This window comes from Eptesicus fuscus, chromosome 6 (genome assembly GCF_027574615.1).
Source record: "Eptesicus fuscus isolate TK198812 chromosome 6, DD_ASM_mEF_20220401, whole genome shotgun sequence".
NCBI classification, from domain to species: domain Eukaryota; kingdom Metazoa; phylum Chordata; class Mammalia; order Chiroptera; family Vespertilionidae; genus Eptesicus; species Eptesicus fuscus.
The window spans coordinates 87,046,227-87,060,381 of NC_072478.1; the positions used below are offsets into that span (position 1 = coordinate 87,046,227).

The 14,155-nt window shown below is 47.1% G+C and overlaps 1 protein-coding gene across 3 annotated transcripts in view; it reads left to right on the plus strand.

The window, feature by feature from the left end:
- Positions 1 to 14,155, plus strand: part of ARHGEF37 (Rho guanine nucleotide exchange factor 37) — a 35,432-nt gene that overhangs the window by 9,526 nt on the left and 11,751 nt on the right. For all 3 annotated transcript variants that reach the window (XM_054718036.1, XM_054718034.1, XM_054718035.1), the window contains exons 2-8: positions 1,390 to 1,586; positions 3,438 to 3,561; positions 5,435 to 5,582; positions 8,496 to 8,695; positions 10,042 to 10,172; positions 10,853 to 10,957; positions 13,135 to 13,245. In XM_054718036.1, coding sequence (XP_054574011.1) covers positions 1,401 to 1,586; positions 3,438 to 3,561; positions 5,435 to 5,582; positions 8,496 to 8,695; positions 10,042 to 10,172; positions 10,853 to 10,957; positions 13,135 to 13,245 — 1,005 coding nt within the window. In that variant the 5' untranslated portion in view covers positions 1,390 to 1,400. The remainder of the gene's footprint in view (positions 1 to 1,389; positions 1,587 to 3,437; positions 3,562 to 5,434; positions 5,583 to 8,495; positions 8,696 to 10,041; positions 10,173 to 10,852; positions 10,958 to 13,134; positions 13,246 to 14,155) is intronic.

A 14,155-nucleotide genomic window follows, 5' to 3' on the forward strand; every position in this document is an offset into this window, starting at 1 on the left:
AGCCATTTAAATTTTTTCTTTTGTGTATTACTTGTTCTTATCTGTGTTAATCATGGGGTTTAGTTGGAGAGAACACAAACCATTCTATTTTTAACCAGAAAGGGGTTTACCGGAGGGCATTATGTGTTTACCAAATTAGTGAGGAGCTGGAGGAGCAGGCCACAGAGTGGGCCTCTAGGAATGAATCCCAGAGCAGTACTACAGGAAGGGCCTGTGTGGGTGGGGGGATGGTTGTTGTTTTTTTTTTTGTTTTTGTTTTCAGATTCACTATTTCACCCGAGTCCTTGGGGACCCCGGTTCTGTGAAGGAGACTGTCTCCTGATCCTGCCTGGGCACTATTGCCCGAGTCCCTGGTTCACTGAGCTCGGCAATGCCCTCTGCCCTGCCCACTCCAGCCACTGGGACAGGTGCACAGCTCAGCTGCTCCTGCTCTGGTTTTCAGTTCCCTCTGTTTGGGGGCCCTGATGATTTCCTTTACTCTCTTGCAAACCGTGCCGTATAGCGAAAAGGAAGCTTGTTATAGCTGGTCTAGCATTTTGATATTTTGTGATAGGGAGGATTTTCAAGCCATCTTGTCGATTGCCATTTGTATTTTTTAAACTTGGAGATAAAGAAGGTACATCTGGCTGGGAAGATCAGGAAAGGCCTCAGAGAAGATGAGTGCTGGAGGATATAGACACAGGAGGGCGCCCAGCAGGTGCAAAAGCAGAGGAGGCCAGAAGTGACCATGCATGTATGGAGAAATGCATGTAACTTTTCGCTGGAGTGGTCTAGGAAGGGGAAAATGAGGTTGGAGCAGGATCCTGAGCCATAGGGGACATCTCACAGCAGGGACTACTGTAGTCACAAGCTTGCTTTCAGGAAATTTAAACTGGAACCTTGTTCAGGATGAATGGGTTTGGGTGGCAGCAGGTGGGAGAGGGGTTTGGATATAGGAAGTTGATCTTGGAGGCTGTGGAAATAGCCCAGATGACATGTAGTATGGCCTGAATGGGGAAGACAGGGGTCAGAGAGGGAACCACTTGGGGTATGGGTGGGGTTGAGAGAGAGAGAGAGAGAGAGAGAGAGAGAGAGAGAGAGAGAGAGACTGACTCAGCTGAACCAGATACAGAAATCTGGGTCAAGAGCTGGGGCAAAAAATAGAAGAAAAGCCAGACAAGCACATTGTCCTGGGCCATGAATTTAAAATGTCAACAATGTCCTGAGTTGTGTTCTACCTTTTAAGGTTGTTCAGATACCTCCCACAAATGCTAATACACAGTTCATCTTGACTCTGTATGCTGCTAAAGATGCTTTCTGGCAGCTGGGTGAATAGTTAGCGTTGGATTAGAGACAGCATGTCCCAGGAGAGCTCCTGGAAATGAGTTGGCATGTGCTTGTCTTCCCCAGAACCTGCTGGCATGGCCGATCGTGGGGCCGATGAGCCATCCTCCAGGACAGAGAGTCCGGATGGAGAAAGTCGGGTCTCTGAGGACAGGTGGTCACTCCATCAGAGGCTGGCCATCAGGGAGCTCATTGACACCGAGGTCTCCTACTTGCACATGCTCCGGCTCTGCGCCTTGGACATCAGGAGCCGCCTGAAGCAGGTACCTGGGCGGAGCCACACACAGCCTGTCTTTCTGGAGGCAAAATGGGTCCTCGGTTCTCACAGTGGCTCCTGGAACAGGCTTGATGGACAAAAAGTCATGGTGGATGGGAAGTCCTGTACTTCCATTTCTTGGCCATGGAATGTTCAGCAAGGCCTGGAGCTTTAGTGTGTTCATCTGCTGAATGGGGAGAGGGATAATCACCTCAGAGATTAAGTGAGCTAATGGGTAAAATAGCCCTTTATCAAGTTTAGAGCAGATTGCTCAAACCGACCTACGTTCTCATTGTCTCATCTGGGGGATAGTGGGAGGGAGAGGTTATTACTATGCTAGCTTTCTATTTTAGTACTCACTTTTATGCCTTTTTCTCCCTGATTGCAGAAATAATACAAGCTTTCTCTATAAAACTACAAGAATTCCCTAACATGTAAGCTCCTTGAGAACAAAGACCACTTAGTTTAATATATCTCAGTTCTTTTAAAAAAATATTTTTATTGATTTCAGAGAAGGAAGGGAGAGGGAGAGAGAGATAGAAACATCAGTGATGAGAGAGAATCATTGATTGGCTGCCTCCTGCCTACTGGGGCTTGAGCCCACAATGGGGCATGTGCCCTTGACTGGAATAGAATCTGGAATCCTTCAGTCTGTAGGCTGACACTCTATCCACTGAGCCAAACCAGCTAGGGCAATATATCCCAGTTCTTGACATATAAATAATGGGCTACAATTAGTGTTTTTTAAATGAATGAAATACTAACGTAGGTAATGTAGAAGGTGAAAATTCTCTCATATTTTACTCTCCAGAAATTAAGATTTTTTTTCTGAAGGCATTAAACAAACAAGAATAGATTGTTACTTATTTTAACAAAAATAAGATCATACTCTAGGTATTTTTCTACAGTTCGTTTTTCCCACTTGGTCATGCATCCAGGACATCTCTTTCTACATATCTATCTCCTGTGTATGTCCCTGCACATAAATACAGGATATCCCCCCAAAATGTATACATATTTTAATAGCTGAGAGCTCAATTTTTAAAATGAAATGTATTTGAATAAACACTGCCTTTATAATTATTCAAAGTGTGTATACATATTTTTGGGACACCCTATAGATGTCCAGCATCCTTTTTTTTTTTTTTTTTTAATTCTCACCTGAGGATATTTTTTTCATTGATTTTCAGAGAGTGGAAGGGAGAGAGGAGGGGGAGAGAGAGAAACATCGATGTGAGAGAGAGAGAAAGACATCGATTGGTTGCCTCCCCACAAGTGCCCCTACTGGGAATTGAATCCGAGACTGTTTGGTCCGAGAGTCGATGCTCCAACCATTGAGCCAACTTGGCCAGGGCCCCGCATCCTTTTTTACAATGGTATAGTCTAGTTCAGTGGTCGGCAAACTCATTAGTCAACAGAGCGGCAAACCGCATGTGGCTCGCGAGCCGCAGTTTGCCGACCACTGGCCTAGTTAATAGGGGCTGGAGTTCAGAATACATCTCAAGGTCACGATGGAAGGTGTCATGTATATCAGAACTGGAAAGAAATCCAACTTTCCACCCTTTTATGACAGATGGGGAAACTGAGGGAAGAAAAATGATAGTTGGCAGCAGACTTAGGGTAAAACCCCAGCTTAGCTTCCCTTCCATGCTGAGTGCCCTTTCCTCTCTTGTAGAATAATGGAAATAACCTAATTTATAAAATTTCAAAGTCCTTGCAAACATTCCACTGGGGCAATCTTCCCAAGAGTGATGGGCCCCTGGGGGCATGAGTGTACTGGACTGTTCCCCAAAGCCTACAAATCAAGTCCCTCCACTGACCTCCCAGCAACCTCCCATGGCTTCTTTGTTCCTTCCAGCTGCCACAGGGAGATCTGGATGTCTTGTTCTCAAACATCGATGACGTCATCAAGGTGAACAGCAGATTTCTTCAGGATCTGCAGGGGACAGACGCCATGGAAGAGAAACAAGTGCAGCTAATTGGTAAGCAAAAGACAGGGCAGCTGTCAGCCTTAGATTCCTGTGGAGTTGTCCTCAGCATGGGGTCATTGCTGGACTGTGTTCAGAGTTTCAGGGAAGTGCAGCTCAATGGGAGTCTGGGTTTGGGACCCTTGAAACCTAGCATGTCAGAGCTGGCAGGACCCTCAGATAATATCTAGTCCAACCCACCACTTTACAAAATGGAGATACAAGTACTTAACATGTAGTAGCCCTTTTCATTCTCATGACGCCATTACTTATCGATTATTATTATCCCTGTTTTACTAAACAAAAACCCAAGGCTCAGAGAGGTTAAATAACTTTCCCGGGGCCACACGGCTTGACCAGGGAGAATGAGGATTTGAACCCAGCTCTTTCAGACTCTGGAACCCTAGCTCTTGACCATCCTGCCTCCCTTACTCTTCTTTTTCACTAATCCCAGCTACAGGTCGAGTACCCTTTGACACTGGGAGTAACTTCTTTGTTGCTGTTACTCCTTTACTCTCTGTAACTGGAGAAAGACAAGAGGAGAGGAAATAAGTCTTTACTTTGGTGTCCTGGGCATTCCTCCCACTTTGGACAGTTCTGCTCTCTGAGAGTTTGTCTTCCCCTGCCCCTCAGTTACTGGCACGCCCCTATCCCTGGCCATACTGATATGATGCAGTTTCTTTGGCATCAGTCACATTCCTGTGGAAGCATCCATGTTGGGGAGAATGTGGGAGCTGCCCTGGGTCTCATGGCTACACCCAAGTTATGTCTTAGTGGAGATCTCTGGTAAAAAGGCTTCATAGAGGGCTTAGATCTCCTACCACTCTCTAAGTCTTTTTTTCTGGCTTTGTCTTGGTTCATGGCACTCGTCACTACCTGGCATATGTATGATATTTATTTATTGTCTGTCTTCTTCTAGACAATCTAGAATATAAGCCCCATGAGGCAGGAGCTTTGTTTCATTCACAGAGCTTAGAATAGTGCTGGGCATATAGTCAATAAATGAGCAGTTGGTAAATATTTGGTGAATGAAATTTGTATAAAACGCTTTACATGCATTATTTCATTTAATCATTAAAAAACACTTGGAGTTGAGTAATATTTTTAAATTTAAAAAAAATTCATTGATTTTAGAGAGAGGAAGGGTGTGTGTGGGGAGAGAGAGAAAAAGAGAGAGCGAGAGTGAGAGAGAGAGAAATGAGAGAGAGAGAGAGAGAAACTTTGATCTGCCACTCCACTTATTCATGCATTCATTGGTTGATTCCTACATGTGCCCTGACCCGGGATGGAACCCACAACCTTGGCGTATTAGGACGAGCCCTAACCAACTGAGTTACCCAGCCAGGGCATGAGTACTATTTCTATTCCAATCTATAGATGGGAAAATGGAGGCTTGCCCCAGGTTGCACAACTGGGAAAGGGTTGACTGGAAATCTGGCCCTAGTTCTCCCTGAGCCCGAAACCCATCCATGCCTGTCATTTCCTGGGCTGTGCTACAGCATGTCTGTGCTACATAGCATGCTTAGTGCCTTACTGGTTGTACTTGGCACACACAGTCACTGTAAAGACATAACATGAGCACGTTTTGTCAACTGTAAAGCACTGTACAAATATGAGCCTTATCAATACTATTGCTCTAATTATAGCTACCATTTGTTAAGTACTCACAGTGCATTAGCCTGAGCTCTGCATCATTCTGTCACCCAGTCCTTCTGGAAAAATGATGGGAGTAAAATGAAACAAATAGAAACTCAGGAAAATGAGGTAACTTGCCCAAGGCGAGAAAGTAGATTAAGCAGGCAGTTGTCTTCCTCACTACCTCCCTGTCCCAAGCAAGGGGCCACACAGACATGCCTTTGTGAACTTCTTGTTGCTTTTCCACTGTCAGGTAACTTATTCCTGGAATTCCAAGAGGAATTGGAGCGAGTCTATAAGGTCTACTGTGCCAACTATGACCAGGCCTTGCTGCTGGTGGAGTCGTACCGAAGGGAGCCAGAGCTGCAGCGGGAGATCCAGGCCATCATTGAGGCAGTGGTGTGAGTAGTATGACCAGTGGGAATTTGCTCCTCGTGCATGGACCCCAAGGTCAGGGACCGTTGAGGTCTCACCTCCATTTGGTGCTGCTCACACAGCTTCAGGAGTGTGTCAGCAAGGGCTATGCTAGGCTATGTTACAGAAACAAACAACTCCCAACTCTCAGTGGCTTCAGACCACAAAGGTTTATGCCTTCCTTTTCCTCCTTGCGGGGTGACATGGGGCTCTTTGCACTATCCTCCCTCTGGGATCCAAGCTGACAGCAGCCACTGGTCAGAATTTTGTCACTAATTGTGGCAAAGGAAAAAGGAACTCTGGAGGGTTTAAGGCTGGTAACCGAATGCTCCAGCTTAGAAATGATATCCATCGCTTCTCATAATTCATGGGCCAGAACTAATCCCATAGCTTTATCCAACTACCAGGAGGCCAGGATGTGCTGTCCTGCCATGTGTCTAGGAGTGGAGAAGCAGAGACATTTGGTGAACAGCTTTTATGACTAGCATAGGAAGGGCAGTGAGGTCGGGGGGAACCCCATGCTGTCAGCAACAGTGTTAGGAGGCAGGCGTGTAACACCTGCGAGGCCTCTCTACAGACAGCTGAAGTTCTGCCCCATGGAAAAGGCTCAGAACTGCCCCGGTGGCATCACAGCCAGAGCTGACACCAGTGGGTGGAAGCTCCAGGTAGAGATATGTAGAGAACAATTTTTTAAATTGAAATTTTGAATGGGTAGCATAGTCACATGGTTCAAAAATCTTTAAAACATCCAAATTTATACAGTAAAAATGATCTTCCCAATCTTCCTCCTTTATCCACTCAATTACAACTCCAATCCCCAAGGTTAAGGTAACCACTTAAAAAATTCTAATGGGTCTTTGCATAATTCCTTTATGCATATACAAGCAAGTTCAAAAAAAAAAAATATATATATGTGTATGTGTGTGTGTGTGTGTGTGTGTGTGTGTGTGTGTGTGTTGTGTGTTTTAATAGCTGCATAGAGTTCTTTTCCAGGGCAGGTTTATGGTTTATTTAACCATTATCCTGTTGGGAGATACTTGGGTTGTTACCAAATTTTTACTGTCATAAATATAGTTGCTGAATAACTTCTACCTTGCTCACGTGAGTTGATATTTATGTGGGTAGATTACTAGAGGAGGACTGATGGAACAAAGGGTTTGTACATTTCACATACTGCCAAACTGCTATCCAAAGAGATCTCACCAATTGATACTCCCACCAAGAGGGTCTGTTTCCTCCCATTCCCCTAGTTCTGGGTATTATCTTGTCATTTTTGTTGCCTATATGAAAGGCTGCATACAAATTTTTCTCCCAATTACCTTAGAAAGACTGTTCAGGTAAGAGGCTGCTGTTACTCTGCGGTGACAGGGTTACTTGATAATTGCGGAGAAGAGAAGTGATCATCTCTTTGAGGACCCCCTGCCATCTGATTCGTGAGGTGACAGTTGTCCTCATGAACAGTTGGCCCTTTCGTATGGAAAGTAAGCCCAGAGGACAGATTTTGCCAAAATCTGGCAATTGTTTCCACCTCCCTTGCCCATGGTCAGTCAAGCACTAGGAAACCTTTGGTGAAAGCAGATGGTCGGCGTAGGTGTGTCCTGAAGGTTTGATCCTAGCCCTGCCTGCCCACTCCCTGCAAGTGGGGGAGAGGAGGGTTCCCACCTGCTCGCCTGTTTTTAGCCTCATGGCTGATCTTTCCTGGCCATTTAGTCTGGAGCTTTTTCCTTAGGAAAAAAGAGCAAGAGGCTAGGATCTCATAGAGAGGGCGGCCGGAGAGTGGTCATGAGCAGCACTTGTGAGTCTTCATGGAGGAGGCGTGCTTGGACATTGAAGTTTGGAACCCTCTTGGGTTTCTTGAAAGCCAGGGCTGAGGGCTACAAGTCATGGTCAAGGAAAACTGCTGGAGATAACCTAGATGTCCCAGGTGCCGTTGACTTGGGCACTCTTTCTGCAAATACCAGCCATCATCAAGAAGGGGATTGGAGAGAGAGTCATCCAGTCATGAACCAGAGCTCCAGAAGGGACCTTGGCACTATTAGCTCCTGTACTTTATTTTTTACTTTTTCTGATGACAAATTTCAAACATATAGAAAAATAGAAGAATGTAATGAACACTCACATACCCACTACCTGAAATGTACCAGTGTTAATCTTTTGCTGTTTGCTTCATCTATTTTTATGCTAAACTACTTAAAGGAAAATACAGATGTTATGACTTTTTCCCTTACATACTTCAAATGCATCTCTAAACATTAAGCTCCTATAATTTTAAAGGCTTTTCTTTTGTGAAGTAGCAGAACCATTTTATTAAATGACATATCATGTGGATGCCCAATATAGAGAGTTGTGCTTGGGACATATCCAAGTGGAGATATTAAATAGGCCATGGGAATCTGGAACTCCAGGCAGAAGTTAAAAATGAAGATCTGAGTTTTGGATGTGTTTAAAGCCATAGGACTAAATGAAGTCAGCAAGAGAGTGGGTGAAGAGGGAGGAGGGGAGGCCCCAGAGCACCCCAGCACTGGAGAGAGGCCAGCAGAGTTGGCCAAGAGAGCGGTCTGTGGATTAGGAGACGGACAGAGGGAGTCTCTGAGGCCAAATAAAAGTGTTTCGGTAAAGAGGGAGCGGTCATCTGTGTTTGCTGTTGGGTGAGTGAATAAGCTGAGGGCAGAAAGCTGATCATTGGGATTGGTACAGATGGGGAACCAAGGTCCATAAAGGGGGTAAAATGAAAACTAGCAGCATCCATCTAACTTCTGGACCTCACACATTACAGATGAGGAAACTGAGAGCCACAGAAGGAGGTGACTTGTCTGAGATCACTCAGTGAGTTCAAAGGCAGGCCCCCTGGTGCCCCCAAGGGTGGGCTTTACCTACCTAATACCAGCCTTCTCCCTCAGGCCACAAGCTGGACCCTCAGGCCTCAGTTTCTTACTGGTCATCCCTCTGCAGAGGATTACCAAGTACCCACTGCTGCTGCAGAAAATTCTGGAGAACACACTTCCCGATGCCAGAGCCTATTCTGTTCTCCAGAGGGCTACCTCTGCCCTCCAGGACGTGAACACCAACATCAACGAGTACAAGCGGCGCAAGGAAGTGGGTAAGGACTTGGGTAATTTAGAGGATACATCAGTGAGCGTACTTCCAGTGATAAAAAGCTCATATCAGATTGGCTTCACCAATGAAGGGCAGGTAGTAGCTCATGTAACCACAAGTCCAGAGGTAAGTGGCCTTTGGGTAGGGTTTGATCCGGTTGCTGGGTCAGTTTCCCTATAGTTCTCTTGTCTCTGTTCTTTACTGTGTGTCACCTTCATCTTCAGATAGCCTCCCTCATAGCACTACATGGCTATTGCTATTCCAAGACACACATCTGCATACCACACCCCCCAAGATAAGACTGGGCCTTTTTCCTCTTAGCCATAAAAATTAAACTGGAGCTTCACTCTGATAGGACCCACTTGGGTCATGTGCTCACCCTGAACCAATCACTATGGTTAGGGAAATGCCATGAGCTGATTGGCTTAGGTCTTTGAACCAATCACTGTCACCAAGGGGATGGGATTATATGGATTGGTTTATAGCACTTAGCACCCACCCCTTGAACTAAAGTGGGAGCAGTTCCATCCAAACCACATGGCTGCTATACTGTGGAGGAGAAATGATGGGGGAGGGCAGGGAGGCAAAGGGCTGTGTATATACCTAGGCAGGGAAGGGGGATAAGTGGGGATCCTGCCTCTCAGATTGTTAAAACAGAAAGGTTTTGGGGGGAAATAAAGCAATGTCCCAAGGAGAGAGAAACTCATTTGCACAACTGAGACAGTATAATAACGATAATTTAGCTAAGGTTTATTACTAAGGGCTAACCAGGACATGTTTTTCATTTATTATCTTGTTTGATCCTCGAGGCTGGCACTGCTAGTCCTATTTCACAGTTGGGTAAACTGGAAGCGTTAGTCATTTGCTCCAGGTCACAGAGCCGATAAGGGACAGAGCCAGGTTCAAAACTCAGGCTTGGGGTCAGGCAATCAGTAGGAAGTTCTGAGCCAGGAGTAGGAAACTATGGGCCCAGTTTGGCCAGGCTAACCGTGACTGAGGGACCTCAGGCAAATCACCTCTCACTTGGCTTCTTCTTTAGAAAGTAGATTTAGACCTATCATCTTAGGTGATCCTCCCAGCCATCCCACGAGCTGGCTGACCTCATTTACAGATGAGGAAACTGAGACCTGAGAGGGACAACTTATCCAAGTCAAGCAGGCTGTTCAGCCGGGGCTCACACCTCGGAGTGAGGGCTCAGCCCTGTGTCTATGTTCCTTGACTCACCGCCTTTTCATGGGTGTGACCCTGACGTTGAGAAGAGGGCCCAGTCAGGTGTCTAGCCAGCTGTGCTGGATGCTTGCTTTCCTGGCTCAGCTTCTGTCCCCACGCCCTCCCTCTCTGTCGGTGCAGCTTCCAAGTACACCAAAGTGGAGCATCTCACCCTCCGGGAGCGGCTGGCCCGCATCAACACGCACACCCTCTCCAAGAAGACCACCCGGCTGAGCCAGCTGCTGAAGCAGGAGGCGGGGCTCGTGTTGAGGGTGAGCATGAGCAGGAGGAAGGGTCACATCTCAAGGGACCAGCAACACTGTGCAGGGGGTGGGTCAGGGTGCTTAGACTGCTTTCAGAGACAAGGAAACTGAGGCTAAGGGAGGGAATGACTTCCCAGCATTGATAGCCAGGTACAGGCAGAGTTGGCATCCCACTTGATTCTGTGGAGCCTGGGGAGGGTTTCTCCACTGCACCTTGTACTACTTTCTCTCTGGGACCTCTTTACACAGATAGCAGAGCTAATCTCTGGGTCTGGGCATGGAACCAGCTTTGATTGATGGCTACCAATAGCAGCTCAGGTTGATTAAGTACTCACTGTGAACCAGGCACTACTTGGTCCATACAATGAAGTTGGTGTTCCTATTCCCCGCCCCTCCCTCCCCCCGCCACCCCCATTTTGCAGATGAGAGGCTCAGAGAGGGTAAAACACCTGCCCAAGGTCACACAGCTTGGAAGCAGGGGAACCAGGACTCATATGCTTGTGTATTTGATTCTGTGGTCTGAATACAAAACCACTAAGTTGCACTCCCTGCCTCTAACTGTCCCACTCAGCTTTGGGGCAGATCTGAGGAAAGGTGGTCCCCAGTGAAAACTTGAGGATGCAGGCCTATGGTGCACACTGCCCCCTTGTGGATTTTCATGGCTCTCACGAGAATAACTTGACTCTCAGACAGAAGACAAGGAATTTGATGACTTGGAAGAGAGGTTCCACTGGGTGTCGCTGTGTGTGACTGAGCTGAAGAACAATGTGGCAGCTTACCTGGACAATCTGGAGGTGAGCATCCTGCAGTTAATAATGGGTGGGGCTGGGTTGGGATCCCTGGGCAGAAGGCGTGCAGGGCCCATCCTACAAGCTGGCAGAGGTACCAGCTGCAGGAACCAAATGGAGGAGGTCTATCCCCGGCTGCAGGCCAGAAGCGGGCCCAGGGGCAGGCACTCCTCGGCCAACGGGCCATAGGACAGGGGCAGCTCCTGAGCCCACTGAGCTCTCAGAGGTTGGGGCTCCAACTAGGCAGGATAAAAATTCACTGGGGTCAGAGCCCTCAGAAGAACCCTGTCAGACTGGCACCCAGAGCAGGGGTGACAAACTCGGGTGTTTAAAGGGGCCAAGTAGGTAACATTACTGAGTGAAGTGTCCATGTATACAAAGCCTGATGTCTGTTTATGAGACCTTTTAGGTAATTAAATCAATATGTAATAATATTTGGAATTTGAATGACTGAATGAACAAATGAATGAACAAATTTTAAAGGGGCATTTATTACTTGTCTCAGGGGAGTGGTTGCTGTGAGCCCTGGTCAGCCAGTTCTGATTGTAAGGAAAAAAAGAAAACTGGAAATTCAGACTTTTAGGTGAAATCTCACAATGCGCCCATGGGAATAGCGAATGAAATGAAAATTTAAGTGTTATTCAGGCCCGAGGAAATATATTTCTATAAACTGAATTCAGCCCACAGGAACAGCAGCTTGCATGCCCATCCGGCATGTTATTTTCCTTGTGCCCAAATCCCCTGCTCATTCTTGTCATCGATGCTGACTCATTCCATCTACTGTGTCCCTCTTACGTGGCTTTGTTCTCAGGCATGTCCATTTGCGCAAACCCAGCTTTGGTCACACGGCAATGGGCTATTTGGATAATGGGACTTGGGGTGGCATTACCGGAAGTACGTACAAGGAGGGGGGTGGTCGTTTCACACTCCTCTGTGGACACGTCTCCCTGCTTGTTCCTGCTTCATCCTGGCCCCCCAGTGGAAGGATCTGAGCAGCACAGGGAGAAGGAAGGGAAACACTCAGGGCCGCGAGGGAGAGAAGCCAGAGGCACAGGAGAGACGCGTCTGGCTTTGTCAAGCAGGGCCATGTTTGGAGGCTCTCGGGCTGCATTTTCCTGGAGGCAGGACTTACGGGACAGACCCAGTGTTACATGGAATCCCACAGGGACAGAGTGGTTCCCTCTGTTCATCCTCTGAGTCCAGGAAAAGCCTCACTGGCTGGCATGCTGCTAACATGGCAGAGGCAGTCTTGGGCTCGGAGCCTGCAGCAGGCAGTGACATCCAGGCAGACTTAATAATTTTGTTTTCACAGCAATTATTCTTCCATGACTATTTATGGCAGTTATTACTGGCTTTCCCTTTAGGGTAGTGTCATAAGGTGTTTGTTTTTTTAAATGCATTGTTTTAAGTAGGAATGCTTAGTTGATTTAAAGAAAAGTGTTAATAGAACATGTGGAATATAGACATGGCAAAAAAAATCCTAAGGGAGGTATGCAGATGTGTGAATTTGGGCAGTGCTGGAATAGGGAGAAAGATGTCGGCTTAGTCTCTCTCTTTTAAAAAAATATATTTTTATTGATTTCAGGGAGGAAGGGAGAGGGAAAGTGAGATAGAAACATCAATGATGAGAGAGAATAATTTATCGGCTGCCTCCTGCATGCCCCCTACTGGGGATCGGACATGTGCCCAGACTGGTAATTGAACTGTGACCTCCTGGTTCATAGGTCGACGCTCAACCACTGAGCCACGCCAGCTGGGCTCAGCTTACTCTAGGACAGTAGTCGGCAAACCGTGGCTCGAGAGCCACATGCGGCTCTTTGGACCCTTGAGTGTGGCTCTTCCACAAGATACCACGTGCGGGCGCGCACGTACAGTGCGATTGAAACTTCGTGGCCCATGCGCAGAAGTCGGTTTTTGGCCTGGGCGAGTCTATTTTGAAGAAGTGGTTCTAACGCCGAGCCACACTCAAGGGGCCAAAGAGCCGCATGTGGCTCACGAGCCGTGGTTTGCCGACCACTTGTCTAGGAGGAACTGTCTAATCAACCAAGTTTTCCAAGGACAGAATAGGGTGTGCTTCCCTGTCACAGGGGATGTGCAGACGGCCGGGGTCTGGTGGAGGGGATGCAGGTGTGAGATGTCCGTGACGGGCCATGATTTTCTGTCTCTCATTTGTCCTGGTCCAGGCTTTCCTCCGCTTCCGGCCGCAGCAATATGACCTGGACATGCCCGCGGGGCCTGTGGGGCAGTATTGCAACCTGGCAAGAGACCTTCAGCTCCAGGCCTTCCCTGAGTTTGTGAGTGGAATTTCTCCCTTCCTCTTTCTTTTTTGGGCAGGTGACAGCACCTATAAGGATAATATTTAGGTGTCAGGTCCTTCACACATTGTCACATCCGTAACTACCCTGGGTAGTCAGCAAGGCAGAGATTATTTTTAGTGTGTTTTACCGATAAAAATAGCCCCAGCTAATGTTTACTGAGCCTCACTGTCTGCCAGGCACTGAGCTAAGCCCTTCGCATTCTTCACCTCATTTAATCCTCACAACACTGTTTACGGGCTTAGGGGTAGATACTATTAATAGCCCCATTCTGCAAATGACAACTGGGGCTCAGAGGGGCTGACCACCCACGTTATTCTGATGGTCGGTGACAAGCTTGGATCTGAGCCTCAAAGTCTATGCTTTTGACCACCACTCTATACAAAATATTTTTTCTTTTTCTTTTTTTCAAAATCTTTTTCAATATCCAAGCACAGTAACGATATTAAGAAGCGACTTATTAGCCCTAGCTAGTTTGGCTCAGTGGATAGAGCATCAGCCTTCGGACTGAAAGGTCTCAGGTTCAGTTCCAATCAAGGGCACATGCCTGGGTTTCAGGCTTGATCCCCAGTAGGGGGGCGTGCAGGAGGCAGCCAATCAATGATTCTCTCTCATCATTGATGTTTCTCTCTCTCCTCTCTCTCTCTCTCTCTCTCTCGCTCTTTCTCTCTCGCTCTCTCTCTCGCTCTCTCCCTCTGAAATCAATAAAAACATATTTTTTTAAGAAAAGAAGTGACATATTAAATACCTGTTCTGTTCCAGGCACGCTGCTAACCTCATTGCCAGCGCTGTCCCTATTTTTCAGATGGGCACATTGAGACCCAGAAAGGTTAGCTAGCGTGCTAGAGGCCACAGCTAGTCAGTGGGGGTAGGGCTGGAGCCCAGGCCT